At 49.1% G+C, this 17,138-nt stretch overlaps 1 protein-coding gene across 1 annotated transcript; it reads left to right on the plus strand.

Annotated features, from left to right (window-relative positions):
- The first annotated feature begins 5,124 nt into the window (after positions 1 to 5,124).
- UNC119B (unc-119 lipid binding chaperone B) lies at positions 5,125 to 16,919 on the plus strand. Its single transcript, XM_086348316.1, has 5 exons — positions 5,125 to 5,403; positions 8,008 to 8,121; positions 10,945 to 11,065; positions 11,199 to 11,371; positions 13,438 to 16,919. Exons 1-5 carry the CDS (start codon positions 5,160 to 5,162, stop codon positions 13,548 to 13,550), a joined length of 765 nt encoding a protein of 254 aa, XP_086204442.1. The 5' UTR covers positions 5,125 to 5,159; the 3' UTR covers positions 13,551 to 16,919.
- Positions 16,920 to 17,138: the final 219 nt, after the last annotated feature.

Here is a 17,138-nt window from a genome sequence, read left to right on the forward strand (position 1 = left end):
AAGAGTCTTAGTTTTGTTTGTTGTTAACCACTTAATTAGTGAAAAACAAACCCACTTGTTTTTTGGCTTGGGCCTTAAGACTCCTCCTGGGTTTTACTTTTTAGCCATGAGGCATGTGGGATCTTAGTTCCCTGACCAGGGTTTGAACCTGAGCCCCCTGCCTTGGAAGTGCTGAGTCTTAACCACTGGATCACCAGGGAAGCCCCTCTTGTGGGTTTTCTCATGGCTTCTACTTGACCTCCCACCTGTTGCTTCCTTAAACCTTGGTCCCTGACACGTCTCCTTTCTGTGCTGACGTGACTGTTCTTTTAGTCACTGCACTGCACTCGCCCATCCAGCTCCATGGCTTTTCCCTGCCCAGGGTGCCTGCCTTCAGCAGAGGGGTCGTGGAGAAAGCGGGCACTTAAATGTATTGCCATAGCGACTGTTCATGAGACACTCTCCCTGACGCCAGCACAGTGCTTTTCATTGCTGTTTTCATCTCCTCTCAACCCCAGGAAAGACCAGTCACTGGCCTGACGTGTAAATAAGAAAACAAAGGGTCAGAGGGCATACGCGACCTACCCTGTGTTCTTTTAACATTGATGTATGACTTGTTTTTTTTTTGAGATGGAGTTTATTACTAAAATTTTTTTTAATTTTTTAAATTATGAAAGTATGATAAAATATTCACAGGAAACTTGGAAAATACAGAACAAGGTTACATATCATTCTACATATTACAATTATCTTTTTAAGTAGATAAACTTAAGATTTTTAGTTGTTGTTTCAGTATCAAACTCTCAAAAATTAATAGAATGAATATGCAGAGAAGTAGAAGGATATAGTGGACTTGAAAAGCACTGTGAACCAGTTCCACATAATTGAGATTTTATACAGTATTCAAGTTCCCATAGACTGTAAACCAGGATACGCTGGAACATATCAAGGGACATAAAACATGATGTACTAGTTTTAAGAAGGAACCTTTTGAGGGTAGATAACTGAGGAAGCTGGGTGTTGGTTACACAGAGGTTTATTATATTATTCTTTCTCTGAAAAAGAAAAGTAACCTTTTAAGGCTTAGTGATACAAAGTGCAAAGGTACATTTAAAAATTTTATATGGGGTACAGGATGTAAAAAATATTCATCGGTCTTAGCCCTACCTCTTTAATCCCTAGAGGATAATACACATGTTTATGTTTGGTTTATATCTTCCATTTTATAAGTATTTATATATGTACATATACAGTCCATGGAGTCACAAAAAGTCAGACACGACTGAAGCAACTGAACATGCATGCATACACATATTTACATATGTGTTTATTTTGCACATGGGCAAATGTGCCTTTGAATTCCATTAAGGAATTACTGAAAACAGTATATGCAAACAGTATATGGTTAAGACTCCTTAGTTCCACTGCAGGGACTGCAGGTTCGATCCCTGGTTGGGAAACTAAGATCCTGTGTGCCATGTGGTACAAACCAAAATCCATATATGCACTTAAAATGCTGAAATTTCTGCCCTCAAGAAAACTACACAAATGTCTGCCCACCAGTCTTATGCTGTATGACTTTGGAATATACCATGAATCTTTTTTGGAAGCAGGTGGGATAAAAGTAATAAATGAATACTTAAAGAGCCCTCAGCCAGGGAGAGAAGTGACTTGGGTACTAGGGAAATTACTAGCTCTCAGTTTCCCAGACCACAAGGCCCGCCTGCAGTCCCAGCCATGACCCGAGGATTCAATGGATGCCACCTCAGGGAGGCAGCAGGAAGGAGGACTGAACTTCCCTGTCTCAGCAGAAAAAAGCCCTGTGATGTCCCGCTTACCTTGGCTGCACCAGCTCTGGGCTCCACCTGCCTGGCCTGATTTGAGGCCGACTGCCTGGCAACTCTGAGACTGTCCTGGAAAACATCCACTGGCACAGCTCTCACAGGGAAGAAACTAACCCACTGAAGGAGAGGGACCTGAAGAGGACTGAGTCGGGAAGAAAGGGAGGTCAGCCTCTCCACTCCTGTCTTCCCATGTTCTGGCCCAGGCAGACAAGGGGGCTGTTGTTTAATGCAGTAAATCTCTATTTTCCTTTTTCCACCAAATGGAATGAGAAGACATACTTTTCAAAAAACACTTTTTATTTAAGAGCCTTTTGACATACCTTAGGAAGATTCGGTGAGGAGAGGCTGATTGGAGTTTACAGCCCTGATTTTTCCAACTCCTTTTTAAAAAGGAATAATTACAGATATTTTTTCTTTCTTTTTGGGGTGCTTACTGTTCTCCTAAAGACATAATCTTTTTAACCACAGTTTACAGATAGTGATCAGAAAGAGTACAGGCCTCAGCTCCCATATATGGCAGTATTTATTTAAATTTCTTTTTGAACAGAAAAAAGTGATCCAGTCTGAGGTAGCTTTCAAGTTTTTAAGAGATAATAAGGCTACTTTGACTTAGAATCTACCTTCCAGACACAGATCCAAAGTTATTTATTTATTTCAAAGTAAACAAGCAGCCCGTGATCATGTGCTTGTTGTGATAAAATAGCATAGAAGCAGCTCAAGAGTGTTGAAAGAGAATATATCCCCCTTCAGTCCCTTCTAATACTCTGCTTCCCAATGGGAACGTCACTTAATACATTATATCCAAACCCCTTCCATTGCAGTCACATACAAATATTCATGTACTTTTAAATTTTAAGTGAATGGGATTATATGCCTTGTCCACCTCCCCCCACAAACTTAATCTATCTTTGAGGTCTCTCCATACTAGTACGTGGAGACCGATCTCAGTCTTTTTAATAGCTGTATGACATGAATAGATGCAACTGTAACTTACTGTAACTTTTCAGTGTTAGAATGGTCCCTCATCTTTGTGAACACGTATCGGCTAAATTCCTGGATGTGGAATTGCAAATAAAGTGGTCAACACGCTTGTCTCATCCCTAAAAAGAGAAAAGCCGGGATCCAGGTAACTCGAGTTCTGGTGCTCTGAGAACAAAGATTCATGGAGCAAGTGATTGTGGGAAGTGGCTGTATGCTCACCCCCGCCCCGCCCATCACCATCTTAGTGATTCACAATCAAGTAGCATATTAACATTTTAGGAAATTCTTCAGTAGCTACTTACTGCTGAGTAGTTTGAAAAGAATTGTTTGCAAAGGGAAAGAGCTTAATTCTCTGTACACATCTTAAAATTCCCTGAACTGTTTGAGAAGTCCCACCCCGGGTGGGGGGAAGAGGTGGGGGTGGGTAATCTCTCCAAGACAGGACAGTATTTTGATAGGAACTTGACCACATACTGTTTCACCCTGCTGGGCAACTGAGGTGGAGTCAGGTTTGGATTTTATCCAGAAACTAGATGAGGCTTATCAGCTGCTCCCAAACCCCTCATATCAGGTTAGAGGACTCAGCAAGTCCTGCATAAATCCAGTCTTTTGAGGCTAACCGTAGAGAGATGGGTAGAGTTTCACTTTGGCCTGAGCCTAACAGGTGACATCAGCCTTGCAGACACATTTTGCAGCACTCAGGCCGGGGGCCTTCCAACACAGAAGAAAGTGGATCCTGACTCGAGCAAAGGAGCCACCTGGGGTGTAAGAGGGCAGCGTCTTCCCCCCTCCCACTCACCTCCAGTTGACATAATGGTGAATTTCCAATTTTCAGTGCAGACGTTACCCCTGAAGCCTCTCTCCCACCCCCCAGACCTCTCCTGTGTACTCTGGTAGCACCTCTGCTGCTACAGTTAGCAGTCTGGTTTTTCTTCTAGTTCATTTACACTAGGCTGGTCAAGAGGAAGGGCCATGTAGTGAATTATGTACCTCACAGTCTTCCCCAACAAAGTGGGAGCTCTTCCATAGCACCCTGCTGTGCAAGCCTTCCTTCACTCATTCATTCATTGTCAGTCAGTCATTATTGAGCACCTGGTGCTTTCAAATTGTGCTGCTGGAGAAGACTCTTGAGAATGCCTTAGCAAGGAGATGAAACCAGCCAATCCTAAAGGAAATCAACCCTGAATATTTGTTGGAAAGACTGAAGCTCGAATACTTTGGCCACCTGTTGCGAACAGTCGACTCACTGGAAAAGACCCTGAGGCTGGGAAAGATTGAGGGCAGGGGAAGGGTGCAACAGAGGATGAGATGGTTGGATAGCATCACCAACTCAATGCATATGAGTTTGAGCTAACTCCAGGAGGCAGTGAAGGACAGGAAAGCCTGGAGTGCTGCAGTCCATGGAGTCTCCGAGAGACATGACTTAGCCACTGAACAACAGGCATTAGCTCAGTTCAGTTCAGTCGCTCAGTCGTGTCTGACCCTTTGCAACACCATGGACCTCAGCCACCAGGCCTCCCTGTCCATCACCAACTCCTGGAGTTTACTCAAACTCATGTCCATTGAGTTGGTGATGGCATCCAACAAATCTCATCCTCTGTCATCCCCTTCTTCTCCTGCCTTCAATCTTTCCCAGCATCAGGGTCTTTTCAAATGAGTTAGTTCTTCGCATCAAGTGGCCAAAGTATTGGAGTTTCAGCTTCAACATCAGTCTTTCCAATGTATATTCAGGACTGATTTCCTTTAGGATGGACTGGCTGAATCTCCTTGCAGTCCAAGGGACTCTCAAGAGTCTTCTCCAACACCACAGTTCAAAAGCATCAATTCTTTGGTGTTCAGCTTTCTTTATAGGCTGCCCAAATACAGTGGTGAATACAGCAGACTCAATCCCTGCCCCCTTTCATATTCTTATATTCCTTGCAGCCCAGTTCAATGTTTAGCCCAAAGCCTGACGCAGTAGGGTTTAAGAATGGAAATCTAATCGGACAGCTGCTTTTGCACAGCAAACACAGTCTTAACTTACCTTCTAGACTGCAGATGAAACCACATTTTCTCAAGATGCCTTGTTTGCATTTTATGTGCTAGAAAGTCATTTGACCGTACGAAATATATGCTAGATGTTTGGGGTGACTTCGGGGGCCAAGTGGAGAGTCCGGGGTACTAACGTGGCGGCCCACCTGGCTGGACCAGTGCTGGAGTCGGGGCTTGAGGGGGAGGGTAGGGGCGGGGGGCGCCAGCGACGCGGCTCGCAGGCCCCGCCCACCTCGGCCCCGCCTTCAGGTCCCAGCCCGGCCCCGCCCCCTCTCTCCATAGTTACGGCGCTGCGGAGGCGGCGGCCATCTTGGCGGCGGAGCGATGAGCGGGTCGAATTCGAAGGCTGCGGCCTTGGGGTCGGCCGTTGGGCCCGCGGGGCTGGTAACTGGCAAGGAAGAGAAGAAGAAGGCTGGCGGCGGCGTCCTGAACAGGCTCAAGGGGCGGCGGCAGGCGCCCCACCACGCGGCAGACGACGGCATCGGGGCAGCGGTCACGGAGCAGGAGCTGCTGGCTCTGGACACCATCCGGCCCGAGCACGTCCTGCGCCTCAGCCAGGTCACCGAGAGTGAGTACGGGGCCGGCCGCGTCCTCCCCTCGGCGTCGGGCCGCCGGGCCCCCGGACCCCGTGTCGCCTTCCGCGGAGCCGGCCGCTCGCGGCTCGGCGGGCCCAGGGGGTCCACCCAGGCGTCCCCGACTGGCCAGGCCTCGCTGCCCACTGCTCCGCCCGACCGAGTCGGCGCTCCCCTCCCTCACCTACACCTCAAGGGGATGGGTCCCCTTGAGCTCGACTGCCCTCCCCTGACTCCGGCCACGTCAGGCTTCCCTGTGGCCCGTCCCGGTTGGGCCCTCAGGCCCGGCCGACCGTACTCCTCCTCAGCTGGATGTCTTTGGGTGGGGACCCCCTCTCTTGGCTTCTTAACTAGCTCCTCCTGACCCTGGCAAGTGGGCCGCTGCCTCTCCCCGACTCCCTTAGCCCCCAGCTCGCTGCTATCAGAGAAGTTCCTGCTCAGCTTGGCCCCCTCGACCTGAGCCAGCTTCTGCTGCCCTCTGCCAGCCCAGACCCTACCTGCTTTCTCCGCGTTTCCCTCCACTCCGGCCCCCCGGACAGCCCCTCCTGGCTCCAGCCTGCTGTGGCTCCCTGCCTCGGCCCCCTGCCTCTTTTGGGTCCCAAGCGTTGCCCTCTTTGTGTGCAGGTGGGCTTTTCTTTTCTTTAAGTACATTGCCGCGGAGTTTCTGCCTCATTTATATGTATGTAATGTATATATTAATAAAGTTTCCGTTCCACGTATAAAACCTAAATGTGAATCCTGCCTTTGACACTTGATCTAGTGATTGATGAATATGTCAGAGTATCAGAGATGCATTTCTTGCATAGGATGCAACGGTTTTACACCTTTTATTGATAGAAGAAATACATAGCCCGCCACCTGTCCTGGCTCTCCTCCCTCTTCCTGTTCTCTTCCAGGTCATCCTCTTACTTGATGCCCTCTCTGTTGCTGCTGTTTCCCCCTGAGTTTCCAGTCCATAGGTTAGATCCTGCTTGCCCAGCCCACCCACCTGCTCCATCCTCTGGACTTCTAACTTTGAAGCCCCAGCACCAGCTTGATGGATTAAGGCTGCTCTCCTTTTATCTGTTGACTTGCTTTGGTCCACAGCTCAGGTGGCCCTCAGGAAGCTGGAGGCCATCCCAGTGATTTGAGGATGGCAGTTTGAGGCCTTGGTTCAACCTGTGTGAAATAGAATTCCCATCTTCTAAGACAGTTTTAATTTGATTCTGAGTATTGTCACGTGTCCGTTTTCAATCACTGTTTGCCTTGGGACTATCCTGAGTGTGGCTTTAGAAGGTCTTGCTCTTCTGTTTCATAGAAACATTGTGAAAAAGCTGCTTCTATTCCAACCCAGTTATCACCAGGGGTTCTGAAAGTGTGGAAATGCTCACCACCTCACCTTTTCTCACCTCCTGCTTTCTCTTGATAGCAAGGATGAATCTAGCCGCTAGTGCCTGATGCTAAGTGGCATGCTCAGAGGGCACTCAGGCCCTGTGTAGGAACTTGAGCTTGGTGCCGTTGTTTCAGAACACCTCCGCAGCTTCTTGGAGAAAGTCATAAGTCAGCTTGGTGACCTCTGGAGTTTGTTACTTTTCTTAAAGTCTCTTCCGTTCAGCAGGGTATTGATTGAGGCCCCTGTAAAGGTGCAGAACCAATATCAGTGCCTTGGGAAGTTATGGAATAATCAGTAGCTCTCAATTTTGCCATCTTATTGGAGAGTCAGCTTGTAAAACATGAAACAGCGAACACAGCAGGCAGTATAAGATACAGTACCAAAGTGAACTGTGGAGATGATGCTCTCAGGAGTCATGGTGGAAAGAAAGAAATGAAATCATCTTTGGTCAGCACTGTCTTGATTAACAGATGAAGCTATTGGCGGCTCCATCTCCCTTTGGCCTCATGCCCTCTCCAGCAAATCTGTCCTGCCACCTGGGTGGGTATGGCCCACCGCCTGGTTTTGTGCAGCCCACAATCCAAGAATGATTTTTACCTTTTCAAATGGTTGGGGGAAAAAATCTCTTGGGACACACAGTTATATAAAATTTGTATTTTTTTGTCTGTAAATAGTTGTGTGACTGCATTTGTGCTACAGTGACGGAGTTGAGTAGTTCTGATAGTGAGTGTGTGGCCTCAAAAACTAAGTTACTCATTTTCTGACCCTTTACAGAGAAAGTTGGCTGATCTCTGCTTTGTGATACGGTCAGCAGGCATGCACCACATTCACCACTGCGTGCATGCGTGTGTGCTCGCTCAGTCGTGTCTGACTTTTGGGTCAGCATGTTTTTAAATGGATTTCTAAAAAAGTTCTGTTGTGTTTTGACTTCTGATGAAAGGTTTTTAGGTCATTTTTGAAGTGTTTCCAGAGAAATTCCCTTCTACCATTCCTGTTTCTAAGTGTTACGGTAATCTTCCATCTAAACCAAGTCCATGCACTTTTCTCCTTTCTTGGATCCCATAATTCTCTGCATGCAACTTTTGGCTATAACATAAGAGGAAGTTTTGGGGTATATTTTATGTAAGAAAAAAAACAACCCGAGTTTGCTTCACAACTTGAGAAGGAAATGGTAGTTTCGGAGGATTATTTAACAGCATTGGTCTCTCTCTCTCTCTTTCATTTTCAGATTATTTATGTAAACCTGAAGACAACATCTACAGTATTGATTTTACCCGCTTCAAAATTCGGGATTTGGAGACAGGGACAGTGCTTTTTGAAATTGCCAAACCTTGTGTTTCAGGTAGGTCTCAGTATCGCATCAACAGTAGTCAGTTGACTGTTGGAGCAAAGAGTCTTTGAGGCTTGAGTTTTTGTGTGCCATTGCATCCTGTATCATGGACGCCGCAAGGCCTGCCTCTGAGCCGCCTCCTAAAGCCTGGCCTACAGGTTTGAAGCTGTGCTTGCTGAGTATTTACTCTGCACTGGTTATCAGTTCCATGGTTTTCTGTTTACATCATCTCATGGAATCCTCGCACCTCTGTGAGGAGTTATTATCCTTATCTTCCAGATAAGGAAACAGGCCCAGAATTTCCAAGTGACTTTCCTAAGGTCCCATGCTCTTTGATCTGATCGCGTCACCTCCACTTAGGAAGGAATCCTTGAAATGAAAGTATAATGAGGAAAGCCTGCCCGAGCCTTGAGTCGTGGGGACACTCTGGAAGGGCGATAGGGAGGCTTCCAGTCCACATCATGAGGCAGTTTCTTTCTCTTCTCACGCCCTTTCCATTGAATAGTGTCTCAGATTTCCTAGTTAGTCCTGGTTTGGATTTTAATCTCCAGCATTTTCTGGATGACCAGAAGGCCCAGGCCTGTGAACTCATTTGCTTGGGACCCCTTCAGTTAGCCTTGAATGAATACTGCTCGTGCTTGTGATGTGGTTCCAGGGCACTTCATTTCTGACTAGGGGACCACTTGTAGGTCTGGGGAGCATGTCACTGGAGATTGAGCGCCCCCTGGAGTTTGTTTTTAGAACTCCAGCCCAGATAGTCCAGAGTTGCAGCCAGTCTGTGCTAATGCCTCTTTTTGCCAAGCTTTTCACATCTATTTGCTATTCAGAAGGAGCCTGTAAGTTTGGTAAGACAGCTGTTAGTAACCAAGTAAGTCAAAGGCTTTCATGAAAAAGTCTCAGCCAGACTAAGGCATCCGTCTCTTGACCCCACTTGAGATTCCTTGCTGATTGACCCAACATGAGATTGCTACCATAATCTTGGACTGACCAGGGCACTAAGGCTCGAGCTGGTAGGTACATAGCTTGTATTGGGAGGGTCGGGGCCACCTAGTTTCCTGGGTCTGTGCCATTCGCATCTCTAAGCTTCCTGTCCTTGTGTTAAGATGTTCCCAGGACCCAGGGAACACCAGGGCTACTTCGGGTATATGGATTTGGATGAGACAGGACTGAGAATAGTCATTTCAGTACAAAACTGAACTGTCACAGGAAGGTCAGCACCAGACACTGTAAAAATACCTTGATTTTCAGCCCGTCCAGCCTTTAAGGACCTTGATTGACTAAGGTGCACGCCGAACCAGAGCCCTCCTGCAGCACTTTTCTGATGAGCTCGAATCCCCAAGAAGATCTGCTCTGTTTCTTTCTGAATCCCATAGTTGGAGCCGGGCCTCTGGAGTCTACCTTTGAACTCCCACTCAGTCTGGCTGTCCACTGCTCTTGGGATATTTGATGCTAAAAAAGACTTCTCTTATTGTATTGGTCAGCCAGACCTGGAAAAAAATGCTCTTGCTGGACACTGGGTGGCTGCTAGAGAGGGCGCTAACTCCTGGTTCACATTAGAATGTCTGCCAGTTCCTTTTGGGTTCAGGAATGGGCTAGACCAGAGCCCATCATTACTGGTGTGGACCGTCTTCTTTCTTGGGTCCTGCGTGTTGGTTCATGGCCCATCTGCTTCATGCTTCACTCTTTCTCAGATGGTCAGAGTGTTGGGCCTGGTATGGCCTGGAATAGGTAGTAATCCAAGGAGGTGCAGTTCCCCAAGGCTGAAGGTCACTGTCTTTCATTTAAATAGCAGAATTATTTCTAGGGATTTGTCTTTGCTGTGCCAGAAATTTCTGCATTCTTTGGAGGTGCCTTCTCGATAGTTTCAACTTTTGCAGCCTCCTTATTTTGCTTAGCAGCAAGCACATTAACTTGGTCAACAGCCGACCTGGTCTGTAAAGCACAGACCACTTCAGGGGCCTGGTACCCACCTGGTGTTCAGGCTTCAGCGTTAGGACATGGCCCAAGGCCTCAGGTTATATAAAAGGCAAATAGCCTCGTGTTTAAGAATAGGCTTCGAGTCTGATGGGCCTGGATCTACATCCTTGCTCCCTTAATTTACTGTAGGCTCACTTCGCTTTATTGAACTTCACAGATAGTGTGTTTTTTTATAAATTGAGATAGTGTGTTTTTTTATAAATTGAAAGTTCATGGCAGTTTTGTATTGAGTAAGTCTGTTGGCTCTATTTTTTCAACAACATTAAAAGTTTTTTAAATTTATAGTTGATTTACAGTGTTGTGTTACTTTCTGGTGTATAGTTATATATTTTTTCATTTTCTTTCCCATTATGGTTTATTACAGGATATTGTATGTAGCAGCATTATTTATATTTTGCTATGGCTTTGCAGGATCTTAGTTCCCTGACCAGGGATCCAACCCATGCCCCCTGCAGTGGAACCACAGAGTCCTAACCACTGGACCACCAGGGAATTCTCGGCAGCGTTATTTTCATTTTAATTTTTTTTTAATATTTATATTTATTCAATTTACTTCTTTGGCTGCTCTGAGTCTTAGTTGTGGCATGTGGGATCTAGTTCCCTGACCAGGGATTCAACCCTGGGGTTTTGATTGAAGACTGGGGGGAGTTTGGACCCATAAGCTCACCTCTCTGGGTCTGTAAAGTGGAGATAAAATGCAGACAACACCTCCAGGGTTGTTAGGACCCTGTGAGGTGTGCAGGATGGAGCCAGGAATCTTCAGCAGGTGCTCAGTGAGCACGGCCGTCCTGCTGTGGGTGTCGGTACCCCGGACTGGTCGTGCTTTTTGCTGAGCCGGCGTTCCGTGTGCCCTTTCAGACCAGGAGGAGGAAGAGGACGAGGAAGGGGAGGCAGGCGGAGATGTGGACGTCAGCGCAGGCCGCTTCGTCCGCTACCAGTTCACACCGGCGTTTCTCCGCCTGCGCACCGTGGGCGCCACGTGAGTCCCGGCATCTCCTGAGGGGAGCACCTTCTTCTGGTTCACAGAGAAGAATGTCCTGTGTTGGATTGGGGTTGGCTCTAGCGGAGGGAGGAGGCAACAAAGCCGAGCTTACGGAGATTGTGTTTCGCAGGGTGGAGTTCACCGTGGGAGACAAACCTGTGTCAAACTTCCGCATGATCGAGCGGCACTACTTCCGGGAACGGCTGCTGAAAAATTTTGACTTTGATTTCGGCTTCTGCATCCCCAGCAGCAGGAACACTTGCGAGCACATCTATGAGTTTCCCCAACTTTCTGAGGATGTCAGTAGGTATCCCCTGACTTGTGCAACGTTTTGGATCTTTCAGCTTAGCAGGAGTGGACCTTGAAGTGAAATCCATCTGGTCTGGCGATCTTGTTGGCAGAGAACCAGGGATGTGATGGGTTTCCAGTCACTTGACCTCAGGCTTCTCATTTCCTTTCGCTCCTGTCTCGTGTTTCACACTCTGGCTCTGCTGGCAGCGGGACTCTGAAGTTGTTAATACAGGCCATCCTTTAAGAAGCCTGTGCAGGGAAGGGCGTAATGGAGGGAGATGAGAGGAGACCCCGGCCCTCCCCGGGGTGCCCATTCCATACACAGCCAGTCACGGTTTCACTGTTCTGAACCCCAGTTCCTGCTCAGCACTGCACTGGCCCTTTGCTTCCTCCTTAATCAGAGCTCTGGTGAAACTAAGCTGAGTGGGATTCTCAATCTGAGGACCACCTCTTTCTCATTCTCTGCCAGTAGAAGGGTCATGAGATAAACTGTCAGAATAGATCAGGCAGGAAATAGCGAGCTGGTCGAGGTGTGGGAGCAGGAGTGACAGAATGGAAACAAGGTCTTAGGAAGAGATATGGGGAGGGAGACCTGGGGGAGGCACCAAGCAGGGAAGGCCAGGCCAGGGAGGAGATGGACTCGATGACAGGACGAACAGGATGTGTAGTCCTGTGGCTTCCATCTGGCTCTTTGACATTAGCATCGCCTGTAAGTCGTGAGGGTAAGTTGTTCTAGAGCAATGAAGATACAATGGGATCTGTGAGTAGTGGTGGAGTTTAGTTGAATTGTGGGCAAGGGTCTGCATACACTGACCAGTTTTCTCAGAGTCCCAGATCCTTGAGAGTGTTGTTTTCTGACAAGTGCTCTGTGCTTGTGCAGCAGTCCTATTCACAGGTAAAGTGAGGATTGATGAGAAGTGGGCAGGGTGTCAACTATATCTGCTATCATCATGATCCTGTTTTTATAAAGCCTGCTCCCCAAGCTGGGCTGGAATTGTTGATACTTGCAAGAGATTAAGTACAGCATTTCAAGTTTTTTATCAAAGGCCAGCCATCTAACTTTCTCTCCTTGAAACCAGATAAGCTAAAAGAGGATGGGGGTCAGTCCTCTGGATGTGAGCTAAATAACGTTGGTGAGTTCAGAGAACTTGAAGCAGTCAACGCACCTTTTGAGAACTGTGGTCAGCGACAGCGTTTCCTCCAGAGGATTCAGAATAGCGCATGATCACTGACTCAGAATCAACCAGGGGTGGTGGCTCGAAGGTCCCTTGACCCTCCATTTATAGTTGAAGACCTGGGGCAGCTGTCTCAACACACAGAAAATTCAAGTCTGGGTCCCAGGGCAGGCTTGCCTTTGCAGGATCGTTGGCGAGTTAACAACCACGCGCCATCTCTGGAGAAGACACCTTGCCCCCCTGCACACCTAGGATTCCTTTGTTGTAGGGGTGCCTGTGGGTGGGCCCAGTGAGGCACCACTTTCTAAATTTGGACCAGAATGTCTGGACGTGGGGGCCAGAAGCACCAATCAGTCAGCTGCTTTGATGCATGTTGGCAGACGGGCGAGCTCCTCTCCCTAGGGTTCTGACTGAGCACTGATGGCCACGGAGGGCCAGGCCCAGCGCTGGTGGCCTCCTGCTGTGGAAGTGGATGGCACGCACCGTTTGGGGGCCTCTGTGGTCCCAGGTCTCCCCAGCTCTCCAGGCCTGGCTCCCTCTGTTCTGACCTCATTATTCTGATAGCACACGCTCACATTTCAGGAAGGGCTGGTTTATGCACTTTTGTGTGTGGGTGCTCAGTCATGCCTGACTCTTTGCAGCCCCATGGACTGTAGCCCCACCAGGCTCCTCTGTCCTTGGGATTTCCTAGGCAAGAACACTGGAGTGGGTTGCCATTTCCTCCTCCAAGGGATCTTCCTGACCCAGGGATCGGACCTGCGTCTCTTCTGTCTCCTGCATTGGCTGGCGGGTTCTTTACCACTGAGTTACCTGGGGATTTAGAGGGGATGCTGAGTTTTTTCCCACCTGGGCCATAGGGCAGACTCACACATAACTCTGCATTTTTTCCCTTCTAACTTGTAGTTCGTCTGATGATTGAAAATCCCTATGAGACCCGTTCTGACAGCTTTTACTTCGTCGACAACAAGCTGATAATGCACAACAAGGCCGACTATGCCTATAATGGGGGCCAGTAGCAGCGGCCAGAGCAGACGGGGAGGTGCTTTGCTGTGGCCCGAGGTCCTGGCGCACGGAGGTGGTTGAAGCTGCTGTCTGTTGACCCATATCCGGAACGTGGCCCCCGGAAGCCGAGGCCGGGGTGGTAGTTTCCTGTGCTCCAAGAGAGGTGCCAAGCAGTGCTGTGTCTCTTTCCCCCTGTATTTTTTCCTCCCTTTTCCCCCTGCCCCTTAGGTTGCAGAGGTAGTCAAACTTAAAATAAGACTCCTGGAATCCAGATAGAAAGAAAGTTTATTTTCCCGGCTCCTTCAGGATGTCCTGATGAGCCTGGGTCTCTGCAGGCACAGCTGTACTAGGGAGAGAAGGCTCTTCTGTAGCTTCAGGGGCCCTCTGTGAAGCTGAGACTCCTCCCTCACCTGCAGGGCCGCCATCAGCACACTCAGACCTCAGCCTGAGCATTGTCCTTAACCTGCTGGAGAGGACCTTGAACGGAGTGGAGCAGAGGATGGGGCCAGGAGTTGAGGCGCGGGGATGGGCAAGGCTGCCGAACCTAGGGAGCCCTTACCTGTCTGACTTCCGGGATCTTGGCTGCTGCTCCTGGCACACCCCCGAGGTTTCAGCCTGGCCGTGCCTTCCCGTTCTCCTTCCAGACGGAAGATGAGCTTGCTCTGCTTTTCCTAGCTCCTGCCTTTTGAGTTTCTCCTGAAATCGAATGTGTCCATTTTCTCTCTGGGAACTGTAGTGTCGCTCGAGGCCAGCACAGGCCTCGTTGTGTTCTGGTTTTTTATTTCTAGGCTTGTGGGGAGGTTTTACAAAATGTCAGGGGTGCTCCCAGCGTACGTGATGTGTGGCTAGACTCCCGAGTGCCGATCAGACTCCCACGGCTCCTCTGGATCTTGTCCTCTCTGCTTTTGTACTGAAGCTGCTCTGGAACCATCCTGGCCGGTCCCACCTGAGTAAGGCGGATTCTGGTCCTGTGGACCGCTAGTCGGAATGGTCTCGGTGTTGGGAAAAGGGGGAAATGGGCTGAGGTGGCCTGGCAGAGACATGTGTTCTCCAAAACGTGTCTCTCTGCACTTCCCTCAGGCCCTCATTGGACGGACTCGCCCCGCCTTAGTTCCCTAACTGCTGTCTGTGTGGGTGGATTCAGGTGCTCAGGCCTAACTCCTGTCCTTATGATGAGATTTTTGCCGTGGCCAGGGCTCAGCGTTCATAGGAAGGTCGCAGTAGGAAGCGCCCAGGCACGTGGTACCTCTGACAGGAGCGCCGTCTCCCCGGTGCTGGGGAGAAAGGCCGGGCGGGGCCAGGAGAGGAGGGCCCGCGCTGTGCCGCAGGTGGACCTGGCCTTTCGCTGCCCCGTGTTGCACCCTGTTTGGTTTGTAGAGCATGAGTGGCCTTGAACTTTGGTCCAGTGCTTTGTGCCAGGCCAGAGTCTGGGCTGTGCCAGAGGCCAGCAACTTGCTCACTGAGAGCACCCTGGTTTCATGGTGGGTGCCAGCCCTGCACCCAGCTCCTGAGGCAAGAAGAAACGGCTCCCTGCAGGGCAGGCTGCTCACCCCAGACCTGATGGGCCCCAGAACTGGAGTCGGCTGCAAATCCAGGTGCCTTAGGTGTGGCTCCTTCCCGTCCCTGGCGGACAGACGTCGGCGCTGCCTCTTCACCTTCTCTCTCGCTGGGGCACCTTCAACAGATCTGTGTTCAATGGGCTCTTCTCTCTGCGACAAGCCCACTCGGGAGAGTTTCCACTATTTGATGTTTAGTTATTATCTAGGAAATGGTTTGGAGCTGTCCAGAGCCCTGCTCAGGAGAGTGTGTCCCAGACAGATCCCGTCTTGTGGGCTCGTGGGCTGTCCCTCAGCTGCAGTGTTAGTGGTTGCTGGGAGGAGGGCAGGGGGAGGCGGGTGTTCTGGCTTGAAGAGTGCTGCGCCCTTTTCCCAGGAGCTTGCCTTAGTTTCACTGGAGACCACTGTGAGGCAGGATAGGGGTTGGTCCCCTTCTGCACTTGAAGGTCTGGCGTCTGTACCTGGGACTCCAGATTCTTGTGTCCAGCTACTCAGGAAACCTTGAGGAGCCTCTGGGGTGTTGACTAGGATAAGCTTGAAATTCATCCTTCTGTACCCGAACTGGGGAGAGAATTGGAAATTATACTTTCTCTGAAAGTAGCTGAACTCATCAGAAGCTGAATCAGGAGGCTGTGGCGTTGAGAAATTTGGACTATGGGCAGCAGTTACCTGTGGGCACTGGGGCAGCCAGCCAGAAACTGCCTGCCGGGGAGACACGCCCTCCCTCTGTTCAGACCTGGCACTGGCGAGGCAGCTCCTGAAGGGAACACATCCCAGCAGACCAGCTCACCCAGCTGTGGCCAGAGGGCTGCCGCCTGCACCCCTCCTCCTCCTGTCTCGCTCCTGTCCTTCTGCCCTGGAGGCTCCTGGGAGAGCACCTTTCTTTTCCTGTGGCGCCTTTGGGCTGAGATGCCCTTTTAGCTTCTGCAGAGAAGACCATGGTTTATTTTATTCTGTGTTTTAAAGAGTAAACAGGAAATAAGTAAAAGTCGTTCTGGGATAAAGTAGGTCATCCTCTCCTCATGTATCAGCTCGTAGCTGTCTCGCAGGGAACGCAAGTATTCAGGGCTTTGCAGGACTTCCTGAAGGCACTCAAAGTATGGACCACCTGATTCTCAAATACGGGCAGTGATTTGGGGGTCTTGGAGCGCTCCTTAGACTGAAGAGTCTTGATGCGGCAGTAGCTGGGGGGATCTTTAACTTGTTTTTTTAGTCGAAGTGGGACTCACTTCTGGAACAGCCTTAATAGGCTGTGTCCAGTGTGCCAGTTGGGTGTCTTGCTCTGGTGTGTCTTGCCACCCTGATCCTCTCAGTTGAGTACTCCCAGTGTCCTCTTAGTTTTTTGCTGTAAAGTCACTTTCTTCCTGGTGGCCGTTGTCACCATGATGTCAGATTGGGGAATGGGGACCATTCTCAGAATTATAGCACAGACTCAGTGTCTGTGGGTGAGGACCCCTGATGCAGAGGATGCCAGTCTACTGGTGAAGGAACCTAAGCGTCGATCCTGTTTCTCACATTCCATGTCACGGAACGTCTTAGGCACAAGAAGGATCTGATGGAGGTGGATTTACCCCTTGTTGTATACAAAGGATCACGTAAAGTCGTTGAACTTGTGAAAGTCTATTTTTTTCCCCTGTAAGTCTATTTTTCACAGAATATAAGAAACGTCGATGACCAAATCTGTCCTTCCTCCCTTTCCCCTTCCTTCACCTAAGATCCTCGTTCCAGTTTCTATTGTCTTTGTGTCCAAAGTAAACTAGGTGACTTATTTGTATAAAATGTTATTTTGCCACAAGAGACAGTAATAAAAGAAAGATTTTCACAGTATGTGTGCCCTCTCGTGTCTCCTGACTGGGCCTCTTGCTTTGCAGGGGGAGTAGGTATGGAGTGGGGGTGGGCTCTGAGTTTCTTTACGTGGCCTTTCTGTAAACCTTTCGGTTTAAAGGGTAGCCCTGGTTTCTAGAGTGATAGGACACAGTATTGTGTGTTAGGTTTCATGTGTCTTTGCTTTGCAATTTAATGAAATGGTTTGAGAATTTTAAATGC

The sequence above is a fragment of the Bos grunniens genome, chromosome 17 (assembly GCF_055505025.1).
Source record: "Bos grunniens cultivar Pamir isolate PY7600 chromosome 17, Bosgru_T2T1.0, whole genome shotgun sequence".
NCBI lineage: Eukaryota > Metazoa > Chordata > Mammalia > Artiodactyla > Bovidae > Bos > Bos grunniens.

Excerpts from the sequence above, each read along its gene's own strand:
- UNC119B (XM_086348316.1), top strand. The coding sequence starts at position 5,160 with ATGAGCGGGTCGAATTCGAAGGCTGCGGCCTTGGGGTCGGCCGTTGGG. Across the intron at positions 8,122-10,944 it reads TGCCAAACCTTGTGTTTCAG|ACCAGGAGGAGGAAGAGGAC; the intron begins GTAGGTCTCAGT and ends GTGCCCTTTCAG. Across the intron at positions 11,066-11,198 it reads CTGCGCACCGTGGGCGCCAC|GGTGGAGTTCACCGTGGGAG; the intron begins GTGAGTCCCGGC and ends TGTGTTTCGCAG.